The sequence below is a fragment of the Capricornis sumatraensis genome, chromosome 18 (assembly GCF_032405125.1).
Source record: "Capricornis sumatraensis isolate serow.1 chromosome 18, serow.2, whole genome shotgun sequence".
Lineage (NCBI taxonomy): Eukaryota > Metazoa > Chordata > Mammalia > Artiodactyla > Bovidae > Capricornis > Capricornis sumatraensis.
The window spans coordinates 25078426-25099468 of NC_091086.1; the positions used below are offsets into that span (position 1 = coordinate 25078426).

Genomic DNA, 21043 nt, shown 5'->3' on the forward strand with positions numbered 1-21043 from the left:
TGCCTTGCAAATAAATTCATCAGTACCACCCTTCTCAGTTCAGTTCAGCTGCTCAGAAGTATCCGACTCTTTGCGACCCCATGAATTGCAGCACGCCAGGCCTCCCTGTCCATCACCAACTCCCAGAGTTCACTCAGACTCATGTCCATCGAGTCAGTGATGCCATCCAGCCATCTCATCCTGTCATCCCCTTCTCCTCCTGCCCCCAATCCCTCTAGATTCCATATGTATGTGACAGTATACAATATTAATCTTTCTGACTTACTTCACTCTGTGTAATAGGCTCTAGGTTCATCTACCTCATTAGAACTGACTCAAATGTGTTCCTTTTTATGGCCGAGTAATATTCCATTGTGCATATGCATCACAACTTTATCCATTCATCTGTCAACAGACTTCTAGGTTGCTTCCATGTTCTAGCTATTGCAAAGAGTGCTGCAATGATTTTAAAGGGCTTTTAAAATGAAATTAAGCATGAGCAGAAGAGCCCAGCTGATGGAAAAGAAGACATTCAACCTGGGAAACAGCAAGGAGTACCTTCGAAGGTAGGCTAGATATAGCAAATATAAAGAGGAAAGCTAGAAAGTTGGGCTGGGCATGAATCAGGAAGTTTAAATAGTATTTCAAGGAACTAGATTCTTTTGGTCAGAGCTTCCCAAGAAGTGAGCCTAAAACTGGATTCCTTTGCCTTCAAGGTGGCCTATAAGTCCTAGTTATAGGATAGGAAGAAACTGTCAGTTTCTTAACATGGTTATATAATTTCCCTACCAATCAGCACCATATGGTTATATACGTACGTTTACTGTTGCTCTAGTTACGGCTAATGTCAATCTTCTAAATTTTAGCCATTTTCATACATGTGTGATGGCATCCCATTATGACGACGAGTGATGTTAAGTATCTTTCCGTATGCTTAGTGGCTATTCTTGAATCTTATTAAAGCCAATTCAAGATTTTCACCCCATTTTTATTAGCTTTGTCTTCTATCATTGAGTTGAAGTGGTTTTTATACAGTCTGAATACAAGTCCTTTGCCAGATACATGTACTGGGATTATTTTCTCCCAGTCTGTTCCTTTCTTCATGTTCTCTTTATATTTTAACATTAGTTTTTAATTTGATTAGGTTCAACTTATCAGTGTTTCTTCTTATGATGGTGCTTGCTATCTCCTGTCTTTGCCAAAGTTGTGAAGATATCCCACTGATCTCTCCTTTTTCTATAATTTTATTTCACTTATTTCTGGCTGTGCCAGGTCTTTGCTGCTATGCAGGCTTTTCTCCAGTTTCAGCGAGTGGGGGCTACTCTTCATTGTGGCGCACACGTTTCTAATTGTGGTTTCTCTTGTTGTAGGGCACGGGCTTCAGCAGTTGCAGTTAATGGGCTCTAGAGCACAGGCTCAACAGTTGTGGCTCACTGGTTTAGCTGCTCTGTGGCATGTGGGATCTTCCCAGATCAGGGATCAAACCATGTCTCCTGCGTTGCACACAGATTCTTTACCACTGAGACACCAGGGAAGCCCTCCATTATGTTTTCTTGTAGAAGCATTATAGTCTTAACATTTACGTTTAGTTTAGGAGCCACACCTTTAATTAATATCTGTGTATGATGTGAGGTAGGGATCGAGTTCAGCTTTCCCATATGGATATTATTCTAGCATCACTTGTTATAAAGACTCTTCATTTCTATTGTGTTCCTTTGGTGCTACCATTGAAAACCAGCTGGTTGTACACTATCTACTTTTAAACTCTCTATTCTTTTCCATTTATTTGTTTATATATACTTACACCAGCACCATGCTGTTGTAATTATTATGGTTTTAGAGAAGTCTTAAAGTCAGTTCTCTAATTGTTAGAGCATAAGTTCTCTAATTAGAGCATAAGTCCTCTATTATTGTCTCCTTTTTCATGATTGCTTTCAGCTACTCTAGGCTCTGAATTTCCACAGGTATTTTAGAATCAGCATCTTGAATTCTACCAAAATAAGTCGAATGGGATTTTAACTGGATTTTTACTTGACTGAGTCTATACAGAAGTGGTTCACAAAGTATGGGGTCTGGATCAGCAGCATTAGTTAGCATCACTAGGGAACTTGCTATAAATGCAAATATTCAGGGCTTACTCCAGACTTTGTGGATCAAAAACTCTGGGGAAAAGGTTCTGCAATTTGTGTTATAATAAGACTTCTCTGTAACTGATTCATAACAAAGTGTTAAGAATTACTGCTGTGAATCAGTAGCTTTTGGGAGAACTAACATCTTAGCAATACTAAATATTCCAGTCAATGAACAGATATATCTCCCCATTAATTCAGGTTCTTCCTTAATTTCTCTTACCAATGTTTTATAGTGTTAAGTCTACATGTCTTGCATATAGTTTGTTAAATTTATATCAGGGTATTTTATGCTTTCTGATGCTACTGTAAATGGTAATTTTAATTGCTACTGGCTACCTTCAGCCATAAGCCTGGCAGGCTATAGTCTATGGGGCTGCAAGAGAGTTGGAGATGACGTAGTGACTAAATAACAAACCTTCAGCCATAGTCTATAGATGACATGGCGGAAGTCTATTTGGGGGTGGGAGTTCACTAACAGATTTGAAAAAAAGTAGATAACTCAAATTACTGGCAGCATCTTAAAAACAAACTAGTTTCAAAAGATATGTAAGAACAGGAGGTTGTTTCCAATGAACTGACCATACGCGTTAAGCATGAGCATCTACAAAGATCAGAAAAAGGACACCAGACACAATGCTCTCCTGTAGTCTTGCCAAACACTTTACACATTCTTCACAAAAAGATCAAACATCAGTATGTAGCTGCTGGATCCAGCTGCCAATTTGGAAGACAGAGGAACAGGAGAACATGTTGGATTATGCAGAGAACATGTGCGTGCGTGCTAAGTCACTTCAGTCTTGTCCAATTCTTTGAGACCCTTTGGACTGTAGCCCATCAGGCTCCTCTGTCATGGGATTCTCTAGGCAAGAAGACTGGAGTGGGTTGCCATGCCTTCTTCCAGGGGATCTTCCCAACCCAGGGATCAAACCCACATCTCTTATGTCTCCTGGATTGGTAGGCAGGTTCTTTACCACTCGTGCCACCTGGGAAGCCTACACAGAGAGCATAAGATTAGCAAAATCTAGACTGTGGCAAACTTTGGGTGGGTTTTTCAATAGATAAATCGGTCAGGAAATAAAAGGGATAGAGGGAGAATATATAAACTGAAAGAGACTTAAGTATGAAGTTTTTACAAAATAGGCAAGTCTAAACTATAGTGTACATTTGGCTGAGAAGAAAGATTATTTAAACATGTGAGGAAACAATTACTACAAAAGTCAGGGTTCCAGGTTGCTTTTGTGGGTAGAAAGGAGGTTGTATTGAGATGGGGCATATGAGTAGCTGGCAAAGTTATATTTCTTGATCTGGGTGGAATTTGCTTTATAATAACCTATTGAACTACCCCATTTAATTCTTGCGGTTTTCTGTATACATGCCTTATTTTTATTGTAAATAGGTTTTTCCTCTCCCTTAAGATGATATATGTAGAATCTGGGATTGAAAAGTTTGTAAGTTCTCATGGTAGAATGGCGTTTGGTGATGATATGAACTAAGGTGTGGTTATGGAAGCGGCTGTTCTTGAGCTAGGGATATAGGTGAGGACAAAGTCAAAGAACTAAATGGCTAAAAACTTGGAAAGACAGTAACAGAAAAAAACTGGAAGTCTGGTTCTAATCGCTGCCATCAGTGTGGGAGAGTGCCCTGGACATTAGCAAAGATAAAAAATGATGAATAGGTTGAAAGAAATCTACTTAGATTGCAAAGGTACTACACTCTCCTGGGCCCACAAAATGGAAGAATATTTTAGAAATGATAGGGGCAAGGTCCTACTTTCTTTCTATGCACTGTAGGAAAATGAGCACACTCCAAGGAAAGAAGAGTCTCACTATCTTTTAGACACAGGTAGATTTTAGTAGAGGTTCTGTGGTAGAGAAAGTTCCTAGAACAATATTAAATGTGAACAGTAATTTGCTAATAAAAAAATGGAAATTCCTGAAACACAATGGAACGGATCAGGAGGGAGAGAAGAGGATGTGCGTGTGTGTGTATTGGGGGCCCACAGACATGGGGGCTCTTCTGTATAAAGAACACTGCAACTAACAGTATATTCAAAAAGAGGAAACAGAAGGCTCCTTTTCAGATATTTGAGAATGTGAGCACCAAGGACGGAATGACCTGGTCTCACTGTTTTAACTGGAGCTTGTCTGAGATGATGGGATTACCTAACATGTACAGGAGTGGTGACTTAGGCCTGATAATTGCAGTTACTTCCATCTAATCACTTTACATGTATCAATGTTTCTATGAAAGAAGGCTTCCAAAGTCCTGAGGATAGAAGAAGCACCCTTTTCTGTAAGAACAGTAGCTCTTGTTATAGCCAACACAAGAAGGGCTATAATAAGCCCTTACCACTGGAAACCACAGAAGATACTTCTGCATCCTGGATCACATTGATTTTTTTCCTACTTTTATTCCAAGGTCCACTGGATACTAGAAAAAAGAGTCTGAGAGGCGTAGGACAAGGGCAAGATGGAAGCAACATATACAGCTAAAAATAGGTTTAGTAATATGCTCACTTAGACCTTGGTCAGACAAACACTGATAGGGTCAGTCCAGGAGGAATGGAACAGTAAAGATAGGTATGTTAATTTACAGGTTATCCTAAACTCTTCCTTGGAGTATCCACCTCTTAAAAAGTGTGGCCTGAGTACTGGAACTCATTTATGTTGTCAACAGGGTTCGTGGCAGGGAGGGAAAAGAAGAATCCTCAATAGTAAAAGAAAAGGAATAGACAGTATATAAATGAATTTGAAAACTTCCCTTCTATGGAATACATTTATCTCTTACAAACATTTTGCTACTGTTTTAAAATAAAAATTATGAAATAATTGTTTTAAAATTATGAAATAACCTTTTTTTTTCTTTTTTAAAAATCTATTTTCAATGGAAGGATAATTGCTTTACAATATTACGCTGGTTTCTGCCATTGAAATAACCATATTTTAAAAACACAAATACCACAGCTTTGCTATGTTTTTTATTCTGCATACCACCAAAATTATGCTTCTAAAGCTTTTATTTTGGCTGCTCCATGTAGCTTGCAGGATCTTAGTTCACCAATCAGGAACAGAACCCAGGCCTAGACCACCAGGGAATTTCCTATGTTTCTAAAGTTTTAAATACAAATTCAACTATTAGTTACTGAGTGCTACATATTACCTGTTAATTGTATATTTTAAAGTTTATTCAGCTACCTGATGGCATTAAATTTACATAAAAATTATAAAATTTTATAGTTTTATATAAAATTAAGGGCAAAATAAACAGCATGATTTGGATAGGACCAAGAGATTTAGTGTTTCTCAACTCTTCCACCAAAGCATCCATATCAGAACAGAGAACTCCCAGAGGCCAGGGAAATGTTCTGATGCAAGCTGTTGTAACTCCAAACATCCTCTAAAGTATTTTTATCTTGTTTTAAATTTTTATCACTTCACTTAAAATTTTATATAAATTTTATGTTATATTCCATGATTTGTACATTGATTATAAATATGTTTGAAATTATTTTCTACGGAGTAAAGTTAACATTTTGGAGAGGTGGCATCACATATGTTTTAGAGGTTTCACGTATCTCTGAGAGTACAAACTCTCAACTGAGACGCACAGCATTACAGACACATATTTGAATATCTTCCTTGTGTATTCTTACCTCCATAGTATGTATTCTTACCTCCATAGTAGGCGGAGTCTTTCTTGTTTTTCTGATCCAAGCTAGAAAGAAAAATAGTAACTAAATATAAGTTATCTATAAACTGCACAAACATTTTATTTACCCACGCATGAAACAAATATGTATTAAGCACCTGCTACATATTGTTTCAGGGCTTCCCAGGTGGCGCTAGTGGTAAAGAACCCGCCTGCCAAGGCAGCAGTCGTAAGAGACATGGCTTCAAGCCTTGAATCGGGGAGATCCCCCGGAGGAGGGCATGGCAACCCACTCCAGTATTCTTGCCTGGAGAACCCCATGGAAAGAGGAGCCTGGCAGGCTGCTGTCCACAGGGTCACAGAGTCAGACACGATTGAAGCAACTTAGCACGCATGCATGTTTTAGGCACTAGAGATACAATAGGGAACCAAACGTGTTCCCTCCTCTTCTGGAGCATATATACTCGTGAAGGGGCCACAGAAAAGAATCAGCAAAACATATGTCAGGTAATGATCTGCATCATAAGAAATACTTGAGTGTGGGGAGAGTGTAGAGGGGATAGTTTCATAACTAAAATCATACCTCATAAGCATCTGAATTCAATTTAGTGTATATAATGGCATATCGGCCAAATGATAATGCTACAAGGCAACATTAAACTTATCCTGGCAATGTTAACCAATTATTGCTTGACATATAAAAGAATGAATGGAGAAAAGTTTTCATTTTCAGAGACTTCTCTTCTAATCTGTTCTAGCAAGCAGTCTATCTCCTATGGTTGGTGTAACAGGCCTTAAGCTCCAACGCTTGGGAGATGAGACGCACAGCACAAAGAGTTCATGCTTGTTAAGTTCCTGCTGGACACTGGGTACTGCTAACCCAGTGCTTAGATGCATTATAGCAACGGGAAGGGAGTGGAGGCAGCTGCCTCTGAGGAAGCGTGTCAGAATCACATGAAGACATGTAATACAGTGCTTAGGAGAGCAGAGGTAGAATTTTGGGGTTCAAATCCCCACTTAAGTACTTACTAGCTGTGCAACCTGAGGCAAATTATTTAATTTTCTAGACATCAGATTCCTTATCTATAAAATTACAATACTAGTGTCTACATTCTAGGGTTATTGCAAAAGTTATATGAAATAATATATATAAATTCTTAGCTCACAGTCTGACATACAGTAAACATAAAAGTCTAAGTTTTTGCTATTTTTCAACAAACCTGTATTTTTTTTTTTCTTAACAGACTCCAAAAAACAAAGATCAACAAAACTTGCTTGACTTATGAGGACATATACTGATATACTGCAAGGAATATGGCCTTTGAAAAGTAGAAACTATTTTATCACTTTAGTTGGTTCAATCTTCATTACAAATTGTGAAGTATGCTTATTTTATAGAAAAATTAACTAACTTTCCCAAGTTTACACATTAAGTAGTAATGCTGGAATTTGAATCCAGATCTGACCCTGTCTCTGGCCGCAAAAACCATCCATGCTCTACCAAGCAGGTTCTCAAAGTTTACAAGCAACAAGCAAGGAACACTAAACTAGGAAGAGGAATAGGTCACAACACGAACTACATGTCAGAAAAATAAGCATTATTAACCCCATTTTACAGATTGGGAAGCTGAGGTTCAAGAAGATCAAGCAACTTGCCAAAACTCACATATCTGGCAGGTGACAGACTGAGAATCAAATACTAGTTTAACTGGCTCTAAAATCAGCTCTGTCCATTCACCAGCCACCTTCCCTTCTGACAGGTTAGCTCCACTAGCCTGTCTGGGCCAAGTAATAGCAGCAGCAGCACCCATTCTCATGACAAGCCCAATAGTGAATGACTGTGAGGGAGGAAAGAGCAGCATTCAGTTGTGGGCCTGTGACTGGTCATTTCTCCCTGTTCTGTTCACGCTGGCACTAACCCCATACATATATTTTCAATACAGTACCCAGTGTTTTGCCTTCTCTATCTATTCCTGTTTCTGAACTCCTATCCCTGTTGTCATCATCTGCATTCTCTTCTTTTTGGCTTCCAGCTCTATTTAGTTCATTTTTAGCCACAACTTGCACAGATTTTACATTCCTTTCTAGGCTGGAAGTTTGTCAAGGGCAGAATGTATCCATGGGAGATTTGTTTGTCTATCACCTAAATGCTTCGAAAGGGTAGGTACTTAAATACAGTTGTTGAATGAGTACTTCCACTATAAAAATATTCACTGTAATGGGATTTTGACCTGTATTTAAAAAAAAAAATCCAGCTTAGCAATATCAAGATTCTTCTGCACAATCAAGGAAATAAGTAAGCTATGGAATTTTTCAACTGCCTCTTTATGGTCAAAATATTGTCTATATTTATGGGCACTTTCTCCCTAGCAAAGAGACTGCTTTTAAAATAATTCACTATGAGCCATGTACCTTAAAAATGTTTTAAACAATAAATATTCAGTTCTGATTAAGATTAGAAAGTTAATTCAGAAAAATCAACTGCTGGAGGGGGGCACTGACAAACTATAGACTACAAGCAAAATTGTAACACGTGGCTTGCTTTTTGTTTTTTATTTTAATGGCTGAAAAAATAAACAACAAAGAACAATATTTCATGACATATGAAAATTACACAGAATTCAAATTTCAGTGTCTGTAAATAAGCTTTTACTGGAACACAGTCATACTTACTCATTTACATATCTATTATAACTTGTGCTACAGTGGCAGAGATGAGTAAGCTGTAACAAAGACCATACGGCCTGCAAAGTCTAAACTATTTAGCATCTGGCCCTTTAAGGAAAAGTTTGTCAACTTCTGTGCTAGGGCTACAATTAAGTATAATCCTTTTAGCAACAATTATATATCTTTATTTTATTTTATTTTTTTTTATATCTTGATTTTAAAACACTCATGTATTATCGAAAACAAAAGTCATTATTATTACACTTTTTTCACTTTGCTGTATACCTGCATCTAACACAATATTGTAAATCAACTATACTCCAATAAACATAAAAAAACAAAACAAAAAAACCCTGAAAAAACGATAACACTTTTTACCTGATCGCTATGTATTCTAGAGTCTGTGAACCCTAGCACTGACATTAGATCATCCAAAAAAGTATAATCGCACAATAACACACTGTCACTATGAGAAAAACAACAATTTGTCTTACTGATAAGTCTATCAAACAGAATTTTCAATTTTTGTTTTCAGAAGGTTGAGAAAAGAAAAAATATTTCAGTAGAATCCAAATCCAAATCCAAATCCAAAATTTTCTAAAGATTTGTTTGTTTATTTATGGCTGCACCGGGCTTCATGGCTGCACGCGGGCTTTCTCTAGTTAGGGGCTACTCTCTAGTTGCGATGTGCAAGTTTCTCATTGTGTGGGCTTCTCGGTTGCTGAGCACAGGCTCTAGGTGCACGGGCTTCAGGAGCTGTGGCTCGCAGGCTCTAGAGTGCTAGCTCAGTAGCTGTGGTGCACAGGCTTAGCTGTCCTGTGACATGTGGGAATCCTCCAGGACCAGGGATTAAACCTGTGTCCTCAGCATAAGCAAGTGGATTCTTAACCACTGGATCACCTGGGAAGCCCTCAAATAATTTTTTTTTTTAATTCCAAGGTAGACGAATAGGTTGAAGAAACTGATACGTGTTTTTCTAAACTCTATTGGTTTTGTATAAGTTTATAAAATTCATTCGTAGATATAATATTAAGTATTAAGGTAATATATTAATACAACCTAGACTATTCATTCTCATCAGACACTCTTCTCTAAGGCAAGATATCAGGGCTTCCTTTAATTTTGTTTAAATGGTTCAAGGAAAAGAGATTTTTATTTAGATAGATACATGCAATTTCTGAAATAAATAATCCTACAATATTTATAATTCTACAATAACCAGATACTTGAAATGTCTTCTTCAGATGATGGTTGATGCCTGTTCAGTGTTATGTATCCAATAAAAGTTACAGCTGGAAATTTTCAATGTTATCACTCATTTATATAATCATCCCTAGTTTCCCCATCACTACATACAGCAAAGGAAATGTCTTGCTGAAGGCTGGCAAAGGTTATAAGGAGGAAGGAACAGAAATAAGCACTAATATCAAATCATTACGTTTCTTTTTTTTAAACTCAGAACAATCTGGAACTGAACCTCTATTCAATTACAAATTATATAATGATTTTGCCATTGCTAATTATATTTGTATGATGGATTCTGTATCAGTCTTCATTATAATGTAACTATTGTTTGAACAGAATATAGCAAGTTAACTGGACAGCTTATGCCTTAAGATCCTAGCATTCTTTCACCAATGTTCATTTGCATTTTCATCAGTATGCATGAGGTTTTCACTGAACCTTAATACTCTTATTGGAATATAACACACTATAATGAGTGTAAAAGTGAACATGCAAGTTGAAGTTCCCATTAACCACTAGAAAAGACTAGAAGATGCAGGTAGGAAAATACTTCATGAGGCATACCTTCTTCAAAATTCGGTAAGAACTGAAAATGGCTAATACACTTTTAGAAGTAGTATCAACAGGGGTTGAGGTAAATGAGACATTTATCAGTAGATTCAGCAAGTGACTATTCAGAACGAAATTATAGGCTGACACACAGTAAAGAACATATAAATAAAAGAAATCTGTATAAACTGTATAAAAAAAAGAAAAAAAAGACATTTTTAACTATGAAAACTCTTCAAATAATATATTGTAAAATGAGTTATTTTCTAATTATTGACTCTAAAAAATTTCTTATGGATGTTACTAGATTTAGTTGGCATAATTAAGTTACAAATTTTGTGATGTTCATGGCTATTATTGTTCTTTTTCCTTAATCAACTTTACTGAGGTATAATTAACGTACAATATAATAAAACCATTTTAAGTGTGTAATTCCATGAGTTCTGACAAATGTATACAACTGTGTGACTAGCACCACAATCAGCGTATAGAATATTTCCATCACCCTAAAAGTCCCCAAGTGTCTGACTACATGCAAACACCCACCTTAACTCACCCATAGCCCCCACCAAGTGGTGCTTTCTGTCACTGCTGATTACCTTTGCTTACCTACGATTTCATTTAAGTGGAATCTTATCTTATATACTCTTTTGTACTCAACATACTGTTCCTTTGTTACTGTATACAGAAAACAGACTCTGAAGGTAGCCTGACAACCCCTGCCACTCGGTGATCATGTCTCTGTATGATCTCTTCCCCTTGAGTGAGCTCAGAACCTGTGACTTATTTCTAACTATGAAAATATGGCAAAGGTTATGGGATGCACATGCTTGTATGATGATGTTACATAAAATACAGCAATCTTTCTTGTTGAAATCTCTCCCTCACTGGCTGTAAGGAAAAAAAAAGTCATGCTGGGGAATATCATGTGGCAGTAACTGCTGGTGACCTCTGGGAGGTTATGGTGGTGTCTGGCCAATATCAAGCAAAAACCTGTTTCTCACAGCCCTGCAGCCATGAGAAACTGGATGCTGCCAACAACTCCACCTGTGCAAAAGTGGGTCCTTCCAGACTCAAGCATCCAGATGAGAATGTGAGACAGGCTGGGACCTGTGACCCTCTGTTGCAGTGCTTGCCCTTGGACAAATGTCTCCTCCAGCAGCAAAATACAAAGAAACTATGAGGGACTAAAAATAACTGTGCATGCACAGTTGGGAAAAATTATGAACAAGGCATAAAAAGACCAGAAGAAAGAGTGGGAGCTATTGTTTAACAGAAGATGAAAAGAGTTATGGAAATGGATGGTGGTGACAGCTCTACAACAAAGTGAATGTATTTAGTACGACTCAACTGTACACTTAAAAATGATTAAGATAGGAAGCTTTATGCTGTACATATTTTACACAATTAAAAAATAGCGTTGCAAAAACTGACTATCCATATCCATGTCCAAACTGACTGATATCTACACCAGGCACAAAATATAATTCAAAATGAATTAGAGCTATAAATGTAAAACCACAAACTCTAAAACTTCTAGAAGAAATCACCAAAGAAAATATTTGTGAGCTTGGGTTAGGCAAAAATTTCCTATGTACAACACCAAAAGCATGATGAGGCATAAAAAAAAAATGATTAAAAATCTGATTTCATTAAAATCAACAATGTGTCCTCTTCAAGCAGCACAGGGAAGAGAACGAAAACACAGACTGGGAAAAAATACTTGCAAATCACATGTGTGGTAGACTTGTAAAGAGGACATATGAGAAATTCTTAAAAGGAAACAAATAGGGGAAAAAAGCCAACCAAATAAGACATAGCTGGGCAAAAAGAAGAAGATATACAGATGGCACAGCAGCTCCAGTTAACAATTGCTATCAAGTGTAAATGACCCCAATGTCTTTCAGCTGGTGACTAGATTAAACAAACTGGTATATCAACATGATATAATTCTACTCAGCAATAAAAAGGAATAAACCACTGATTCACACAAGAACAAATGAATCTCAAATGCATTAAGCTCACTGAAAGAAAGCTGTCTTCCGCTTCTACCCAAGATGGAACAACAGGGACAAATGATATGAAACAGCAATTTTCAAGACAGTGGATATCGAGTAATAAATGCAGTGGTCCCTGGGAATGTAAAACAAACAAGAATTACCTTACAATTGCCACAGCTTAATGCTCTGACAGTTTCTAGGCTGTGGCAACAGGGAGGGGATCCAGCCAAAACCCATCAGACCACCTAAATTATGGAGATGAGGCTGAGAGTCCAGGGAGAGCCGGCGGCGGTGGGGGGGGGGGGCGGGGGGGGGGGTGCTAAAATTCACAGGACAGACTACCAGACAGGAAACTGCTAGCAAGAGCACACTCCGGATGGAGGTTAGCAGAAGACCGAGTATTTAGCAGGGCACTGGTCAGTTCAGGTGCATGAGCAACTCTGGATGTCAGAAGAGAGCCACGTGAAAGGATCAGAAGGAACAGAACTCAGGATTTGCACAGGGTCAAGAGCAATGTCAATTCCCAGCGCCCAGAGTGGAAAACCTCATTATCAACGGGGCAGAGTAGCGCGCTGAGAAACAATCTGCATCAACAGTGCAGAATTATTAGTTGTAGACGAAACTATGCTCTAGTCCCATCTAGCAAATCTTAAAAGTCAGCCCTGAAAGGATCAACCTGTTTCCCAGTAACTGTCTCAGAACAAAGCTCAAATATACATATATATATATATATATACATATGAACACAGAAATATCCACTATCCAATTAGGCAAAAATTTTAAATGTCTGACATCCAATCAGATATTGCCGAGCAAACAAAGAAGCAGAAAAACACTTCCCATACTGAGGAGAAAAAAAAAATCAACTTACCCAAACCAACTGAAAACAGATACAGATGGTAGAATTAGAAGACAAGAACATTAAAACAGTTGCAACAGCACCCCATATGCTCACAAAGCTAAGGGAAAGTTTGAACATGTTAAGCAGAGACCTGGAAGATATAAAACAGACCCATATCAAACTGGTAGAGATGAAAACTACAATGCCAACGTGAAAAATACTCTGGATGGATTAATAGTTATTTGACATTGTGAAGGAAAAGATCAGTGAACTTGAAGACACAGGAAGAGAAACTATGCAAACTCAAAGAGAAAAAAGTTTCTACAAGTAAAAAGAACATCTGGGAGCTGTGACACACCTTCAAGCAGCTTAACACTGTGAGTGGAGGACCTGAAAGAGAGGACAAAGCAGGACCCAGGAAAAAATGCTTGAAGAAATGGTGGCCAAAATTTTTCTAAATTTGATGGAAACCAAATCAGTAGGTCTAAGAAGCTCAAGAAACATCAAGCACAAGAGATTATATCACGGTACATCATAATCAAATTGCTCCAAACCAGTTAAAAAAAGAAAAACTTTAAATCAGCTACAGGAAAAAAATACATATCACATACATACGGATAAAGATAAGCATGACAACAGATTTCTCAACAGAAACTTCCAAGTAAGGTAGAATATGTTAAAACTACAGAAAGCAAAGCAGCTATCAACCTAAAATGTTACATGCAGAGAAATATCTTTAAAACATCTTTAAAAATGTATCTCAGACATGCAAAAGTTGAAAGAGTTCAATGCCAGTAGACTCACATTTAAAGAAATGTTAAAGGAAGTCTTATAGACTAAAAGAAAATAATTCCAGATGGAAATCTGCATCTCCAAACAGGACTGAAGAACATTAGAAATGCTAACAATATGGATAAATGTTATATTTCTCTTATTAATTAAACATCTCTAAATGCTAGCTCACTGTTTCAATAAAAATAATGATGGAGACTGTAGATTATAACATATGTAGAACTAAAATACATGACAGTAACAGAGATGTTAGAAAGAAAAAATGGTTGTATACTTCTATAAGGTTCTTGTACTCTGTATGAAATAGAATAACTACATAAAGAAAGACTCTGATACGTTGAAGATGGTAGTCTACAAATCCTGAAGCAGCCTCTAAAATAAGAAATCAAAGAAATATAGCTGATAATCCACAAAGGGAAATACAACTGAATCATAAACAAGCCTCAGAACTAGAAGGGGGGAAAGATCATGACGGTGGAACAGAATACTGTGGAGCTCACCTCCTCCAACAAATACACCAAACACATCTGCACGTGGAACAATTCTCATAGAATACTTACTGAACAGGGTCAGAAGATCTCGCACATCCAAAGCTGCAAAAATGATCACCATGTAACTGGGAAGGATGCGAGGGGGAAAAAAAAGGAAATAGGGATAGGTCCTGAGCCCCTGGGAACTGCCTTCAACAGCTGGGAGATCAGCCAAGACAGACAGGGCCCTCCGGAGGCTCAGAGGCAAGTGCAGCCGCTGGCTTGTGGCTGGCAGAACCAAGAAGGACCAGCACAGATGGTCCTGACCACCTCACTGCACTACCCAGCCTGAGATGTGAGTCTTCTGCGGGTGTGCACAGGGGCTGGGTGCTGAAACGCAACTTCAGTGGACTGCCCTGGGGAAAGGACTGGGCCTGGCTGCCCAGAGACAGTCTGCAGCATGGCCCAGGCCTCAAACAGGGGTGTGCAAAGGCAGGGGGCTGGCCAGTTATCGGAGCCCCACACAGCAGCCTCACGCTCATTCTCGGGTACTCACAGCAGGTGTAGCTCCACCTCCAAGAGGTCTGGCAGTGCGCAAGTGCCTGTGGGCGGCCCACATGTGGAGGTGGGGTTGAAATCTGAGCCACGTCCTGGTGTCTTTGGAGGATTTAGGTGCTGGCGCCTCTGTAAGCTCAGCGCCCTCAGGACATCCGAGGGAATTACTGGTACTCCTGTGGGTGTGCAGGTCTGGCACTAGCAGCTGCGGGCTCTGCAAGTGTGCACACGTACAAGCGCAGCTGGGTACTGGGCTGACCCTGCAACTCCCACAGTGGGGCCAGGTGTGAGAATACACGCGACTATGGCAGGTCCCAGTACCTACCCAGTGGAGCTGTGCCGTCAGAGCTGTGCTGGTGGCTGTGTGAGCACAGTGCCTGAGGGGCTTCTGGGGCGACTGCCTGCATTCCAGTGGGGGAGGAGGGGCCCAGGTCAGCGCCCACAAGAGCGCACTTTGTAAACGCGCACATCAGGCAACTGGCAACACCACAGAGTGCATGTCTTGGATTCTTGGTAGCTCCTCCCCCAGTGGAAGCACTCTAGTCCCACCTACCTCAAGCCGCAACTCAGAAACGGACCTGGGGGCTTCAACAGGCAGGGAGCAGATTCTGCCCCAGACAGGGCTGTGACAACCACAGAACAAAGAAGAGACCCCGCTCATCATCCAGTTGCAGGCTCTGGTCCCCGCAAGACCGATGACATCCCCTACCAAGGGATAACGGTCAACAGACGCTGAGGAAAACTGTAGCAGGCATCCGTTCTAAAAACATCCCTGACGCTGAAAAACCTTAGACTCACACATTCTGAATACTGAAAAGTCTGAGATCAAGGTGGTGGCAAGGCTGCTTTCTCCTGAGGCTTTTCTCCTCAGCTTATAGATTGCAGTCTTCTCCCCGCATCTTCACAAGGTCCCCCCTCTGCTCACACCTCTGTCTTAAAGGACTTTTCTTATAAGGACATTAGTCATATTGGATTAAGACTTGTCCTGAGGACCTCATTTTAACTTAATTACCTCTGTAAAGACTGTTTCTAAATATAGCCTGAGGTGTGCTCAGTCACTCAGTTGGGTCCAATTCTGTGACCCCCATGACTTTTTAGCCCATCAGGCTCCTCTGTCTCAGGCAAGAATACTACAGTGGGTTGCCACTTCGTACTCCAGGGGATCTTCTCGATCCAGGGACCAAACCTACTTCTCTTGCATCTCTTGGATTGGCAGGTGAATTCTTTACCACTAGCGCCACCTGAGAAGCCCCTCGTCTGAGGTATTGGGGGTTAAGACTTCACTACAGAATCTGGGGGTACCCACTGTAGCTATAACAACTAGGAATGAAAGAGGTCAACACCACACAGCTTTTGAAGCTATTAAAAGAAAAATAAGATAATACTATGGGCTGTTTGCAGAGAGGGCAATGGCACCCCACTCTAGTACTCTTGCCTGGAAAATCCCATGACGGAGGAGCCTGGTAGGCTGCAGTTTATGGGGTCGCTAAGAGTCAGACACGACTGAGCGACTTCACTTTCACTTTTCACTTTCATGCATTGGAGAAGGAAATGGCAACCCACTCCAGTGTTCTTGCCTGGAGCATTCCAGGGACAGGGGAGCCTGGTGGGATGCCGTCTATGGGGTCGCACAGAGTTGGACAGGACAGGAGACAGGGATCAAGACCATCCCCATGGAAAAGAAATGCAAAAAAGCAAAATGGCTGTCTGGGGAGGCCTTACAAATAGCTGTGAAAAGAAGAGAGGCAAAAAGCAAAGGAGAAAAGGAAGGATATAAGCATCTGAATGCAGAGTTCCAAAGAATAGCAAGGAGAGATAAGAAAGCCTTCTTCAGTGATCAATGCAAAGAAATAGAGGAAAACAACAGCATGGGAAAGACTAGAGATCTCTTCAAGAAAATTAGAGATACCGAGGGAACATTTCATGCAAAGATGGGCTCAATAAAGGACAGAAATGGTATGGACCTAACAGAAGCAGAAGATATTAAGAAGAGGTGGCAAGAATACACAGAAGAACTGTACAAAAAAGATCTTCACAACCCAGATAATCATGATGATGTGATCACTAATCTAGAGCCAGACATCTTGGAATGTGAAGTCAAGTGAGCCTTAGAAAGCATCACTATGAACAAAGCTAGTACAGCTGATGGAATTCCAGTTGAGCTGTTTCAAATCCTGAAAGATGATGCTGTGAAAGTGCTGCACTCAGTATGTCAACCAATTTGGAAAACTCAGCAGTGGCCACAGGACTGGAAAAGGTCCGTTTTCATTCCAGTCCCAAAGAAAAGCAATGCCAAAGAATGCTCAAACTACCGCACAATTGCACTCATCTCATACGCTAGTAAAGTAATGCTCAAAATTCTCCAAGCCAGGCTTCAGCAGTACGTGAACCGTGAACCCCTGATGTTCAAGCTGGTTTTAGAAAAGGCACAGGAACCAGAGATCAAACTGCCAACATCCGCTGGATCATCGAAAACACAAGAGAGTTCCAGAAAAACATCTATTTCTGCTTTCTTGACTATGCCAAAGCCTTTGACTGTGTGGATCACAATAAACTGTGGAAAATTCTGAAAGGGATGGGAATACCAGACCACCTGACCTGCCTCTTGAGAAATCTGTATGCAGGTCAGGAAGCAACAGTTCGAACTGGACATGGAACAACAGACTGGTTCCAAATAGGAAAAGGAGTACGTCAAGGCTGTATATTGTCACCCTGCTTATTTAACGTCTATGCAGAGTACATCATGAGAAACACTGGGCTGGAAGAAACACAAGCTGCAATCAAGATTGCCGGGAGAAATATCAATAACCTCAGATATGCAGATGACACCACCCTTATGGCAGAAAGTGAAGAGGAGCTAAAAAGCCTCTTGACGAAAGTGAAAGAGGAGAGTGAAAAAGTTGGCTTAAAGTGCAACATTCAGAAAACGAAGATCATGGCATCCAGTCCCATCACTTGATGGGAAATAGATGGGGAAACAGTGGCAACAGTGTCAGACTTTATTTTGGGGGGCTCCAAAATCACTGCAGATGGTGACTGCAGCCTTGAAATTAAAAGACGCTTACTCCTTGGAAGAAAAGTTATGACCAACCTAGATCGTATATTCAAAAGCAGAGACATTACTTTGCCGACTAAGGTCCGTCTAGTCAAGGCTGTGGTTTTTCCTGTGGTCATGTATGGATGTGAGAGTTGGACTGTGAAGAAAGTTGAGTGCTGAAGAATTGATGCTTTTTAGCTGTGGTGTTGGAGAAGACTCTTGAGAGTCCCTTGGACTGCAAGGAGATCCAACCAGTCCATTCTGAAGGAGATCAGCCCTGGGATTTCTTTGGAAGGAATGATGCTAAAGCTGAAACTCCAGTACTTTGGCCACCTCATGTGAAGAGTTGACTCATTGGAAAAGACTGTGATGCTGGGAGGGATTTGGGGCAGGAGGAGAAGGGGACGACAGAGGATGAGATGGCTGGATGGCATCACCGACTCGATGGATGTAGTTTGAGTGAACTCCAGGAGTTGGTGATGGACAGGGAGGCCTGGCGTGCTGTGATTCATGGGGTCGCAAAGAGTCAGACACGACTGAGCCACTGAACTGAACTGAACTGAAGCGACTTAGCAGCAGCATGGTCTGTTTTATGCCAAAAAAAAACCTGGAAACTTAGATGAAATGGCAGATTCTTTGGAAAATACAACCCAGCAAATATCATTCAAGAAGAAACAGATAACCTGAATATCCTGTCTAGGAAAGAAATTATGCCAAACTGCTTCAGTCATATCCAACTCTTTGCAACCCCATGGACTATACAGTCCATGGAATTCTCCAGGTCAGAACACTGGAGTGGGTAGCCGTTCCCTTCTCCAGGGGATCTTCCCAGCCTAGGTATAAAACCCAGGCCTCCTGCCTTTCAGGAGGATTTTTTACCAGTAGAGCTAAGAGGGAAGGCCTAAAAAAGTAGTATAACTTGACACAAACTCTTACAGACTTGTGAAGAAGGAATACATCCAAATGCATTTCACAAGATTAGCATTACCCTGATACACAAATCACAAAAAGACAAGAAAAAAGGAATTACTAACTAGTATCCCTCAAGAACACAGACATAAAAATTCGAAACAAAATTTTAGATAACTCAAAAATACATTTAAAAAAGTAAAACATAAGGAATAAGACAAGACTGTTCATTCTTATCTCTTCTCTACTAGACAGTTTATTGGAATTTCTAGCCAATGCAAATCAGTGAGAATAAAACAAATTAAAGATAGCCAAGTTGGAAAGAATTAAGAAACATGTTTTATTCACAAACAACATGATCTTCTAAGTAGAAAATCTAATGGCGTTATTTTCAAAAGGCTACTATAATTAAAAACTGAATTTAGCAAAGTAATGGATACAAAATCAATATACAAAAGTCTACTGAATATTTATTCAATAATGAGAAATTAAATTTGAAAAATGTTATCATTATGATATCATCAAAAATATGAAGTAGTTAGGAAAAAATCTGACAAAAAATGTGCAATATAGGTATAATGAATGCTACAAATTGATGAGAGAAATTAAAGAATGCCTAAATTAAATGAAGAGATATACAATGTTCAGAGGTCAAGAGATCCTTATTGTTAAGATACTAGTTCTCTGCAAAGAAATCTATAGATTCAACACAATCCCAACCAAACACCTAGGAGGTATTTTTACAGAAATTAACAAAGTGATTCTGAAATCCATATGAAAATATAAAGGACCTCAAATAGTCAAAACAACTTCAAAAAAGAAGGACTAACAGTACCTGATATCAAGACTTAGAAAGCTAAAGTTATCAGGGAACTAAGGCCCTAAGTCATATAGCTAGGAAGAACCTGAAGCCAGGCAATGACCATCTGAGTGAGCTTGAACACAGATCTTCCACAGCCTGACAAAACCAAGTGAATGAGCTTCAGAACAGATGGGCCCTCAGAGAAGCATTGAGACGACTGCAGACCAGGCCAGCACCTTGTCTGCAGGCTTGGCAGAGACCCTAAGACAGAAGACCCACTTAAGCCATGCCTAGATTCCCGACTCATGGAAACTATGAGACAATATACGTTCGTCATTTTAGGCCTTTAATTTTGGGGGTAATTTGTTAAGCAGCGATAGATAATTAATACACACACCTATCCTATCATCTAATAAAGGAGATCACCATCAACTCTCAATAATTCCCAGCCAAGCAATTTGGTTTTACAGTAGGTCCAGAGACTTTGAATTGGGACATCAGTTGATTAGAGATAATTCTAGATTCATATAATCACAGAACATCAGACATAGGTGGGGCCTTAAAGGATACTGAACCCAGCCTTTTAATTTGACAGATCAAAAACAGAGGTAAATCAATCTGCCCAAAATGACCAACATAATAAACGGACATTGGAGGACCTGAGCATAACCCAGGTCTTTTGATGCTGGGACATGCCCTTACATTTGTTTTTGAAGTTTATTTTGAAAATTATTGGTGGGTAGTCCTTTAAGGCCCCATCTATGTCTGATGTTCCTGTGGTTTGAGAAAAGCATGTTAAAAAATTATTATTTATTAATAATAATGCAATGAAAGTACTTTTATACTGAGATATTCATTATTGAGATATTAAAGCTCAACATTCAGAAAACTAAGATCATGGCATCCAGTCCCATCACTTCATGGCAAATAGATGGGGAAACACTGGAAACAGTGGCTGACTTTATTTTTCTGGGCTCCAAAATCACTTCAGATGGTGACTGCAGCCATGAAATTAAAAGACGTTTACTCCTTGGAAGGAAAGTTATGACCAACCTAGACAGCATATGAAAAAGCAGAGACATTACTGAGGGTAGGATAAGAAGGGTACGACAGGGGATGAGATCGTTGGATGGCATCACCGATTCAATGGACATGGGTTTGGGTGGACTCTGGGAGCTGGTGATGGACAGGGAGGCCTGGCGTGCTACGGTTCATGGGGTCACAAAGAGTTGGACACGACTGAGCGACTGAACTGAACTGATTCATTATTGTGTTAAGGAGAGACAGGTATGGATTAATATATCTGAAAATTAATTATCTGACTTTATTTAGAAATTTGTTTTTACAATTTAATGAGTATGTGTGGTTAAGTAAAGTTTAACATTCCATTAAAAATAAATACTGGATCAGAACCTTT

The 21043-nt window shown here is 39.6% G+C and overlaps 1 protein-coding gene across 2 annotated transcripts in view; it reads right to left on the reverse strand.

Annotated features, from left to right (window-relative positions):
- Positions 1–21043, reverse strand: part of NDUFAF2 (NADH:ubiquinone oxidoreductase complex assembly factor 2) — a 173500-nt gene that overhangs the window by 43706 nt on the left and 108751 nt on the right. For both annotated transcript variants that reach the window (XM_068990760.1, XM_068990759.1), the window contains one exon: positions 5785–5825. In XM_068990760.1, coding sequence (XP_068846861.1) covers positions 5785–5825 — 41 coding nt within the window. The remainder of the gene's footprint in view (positions 1–5784; positions 5826–21043) is intronic.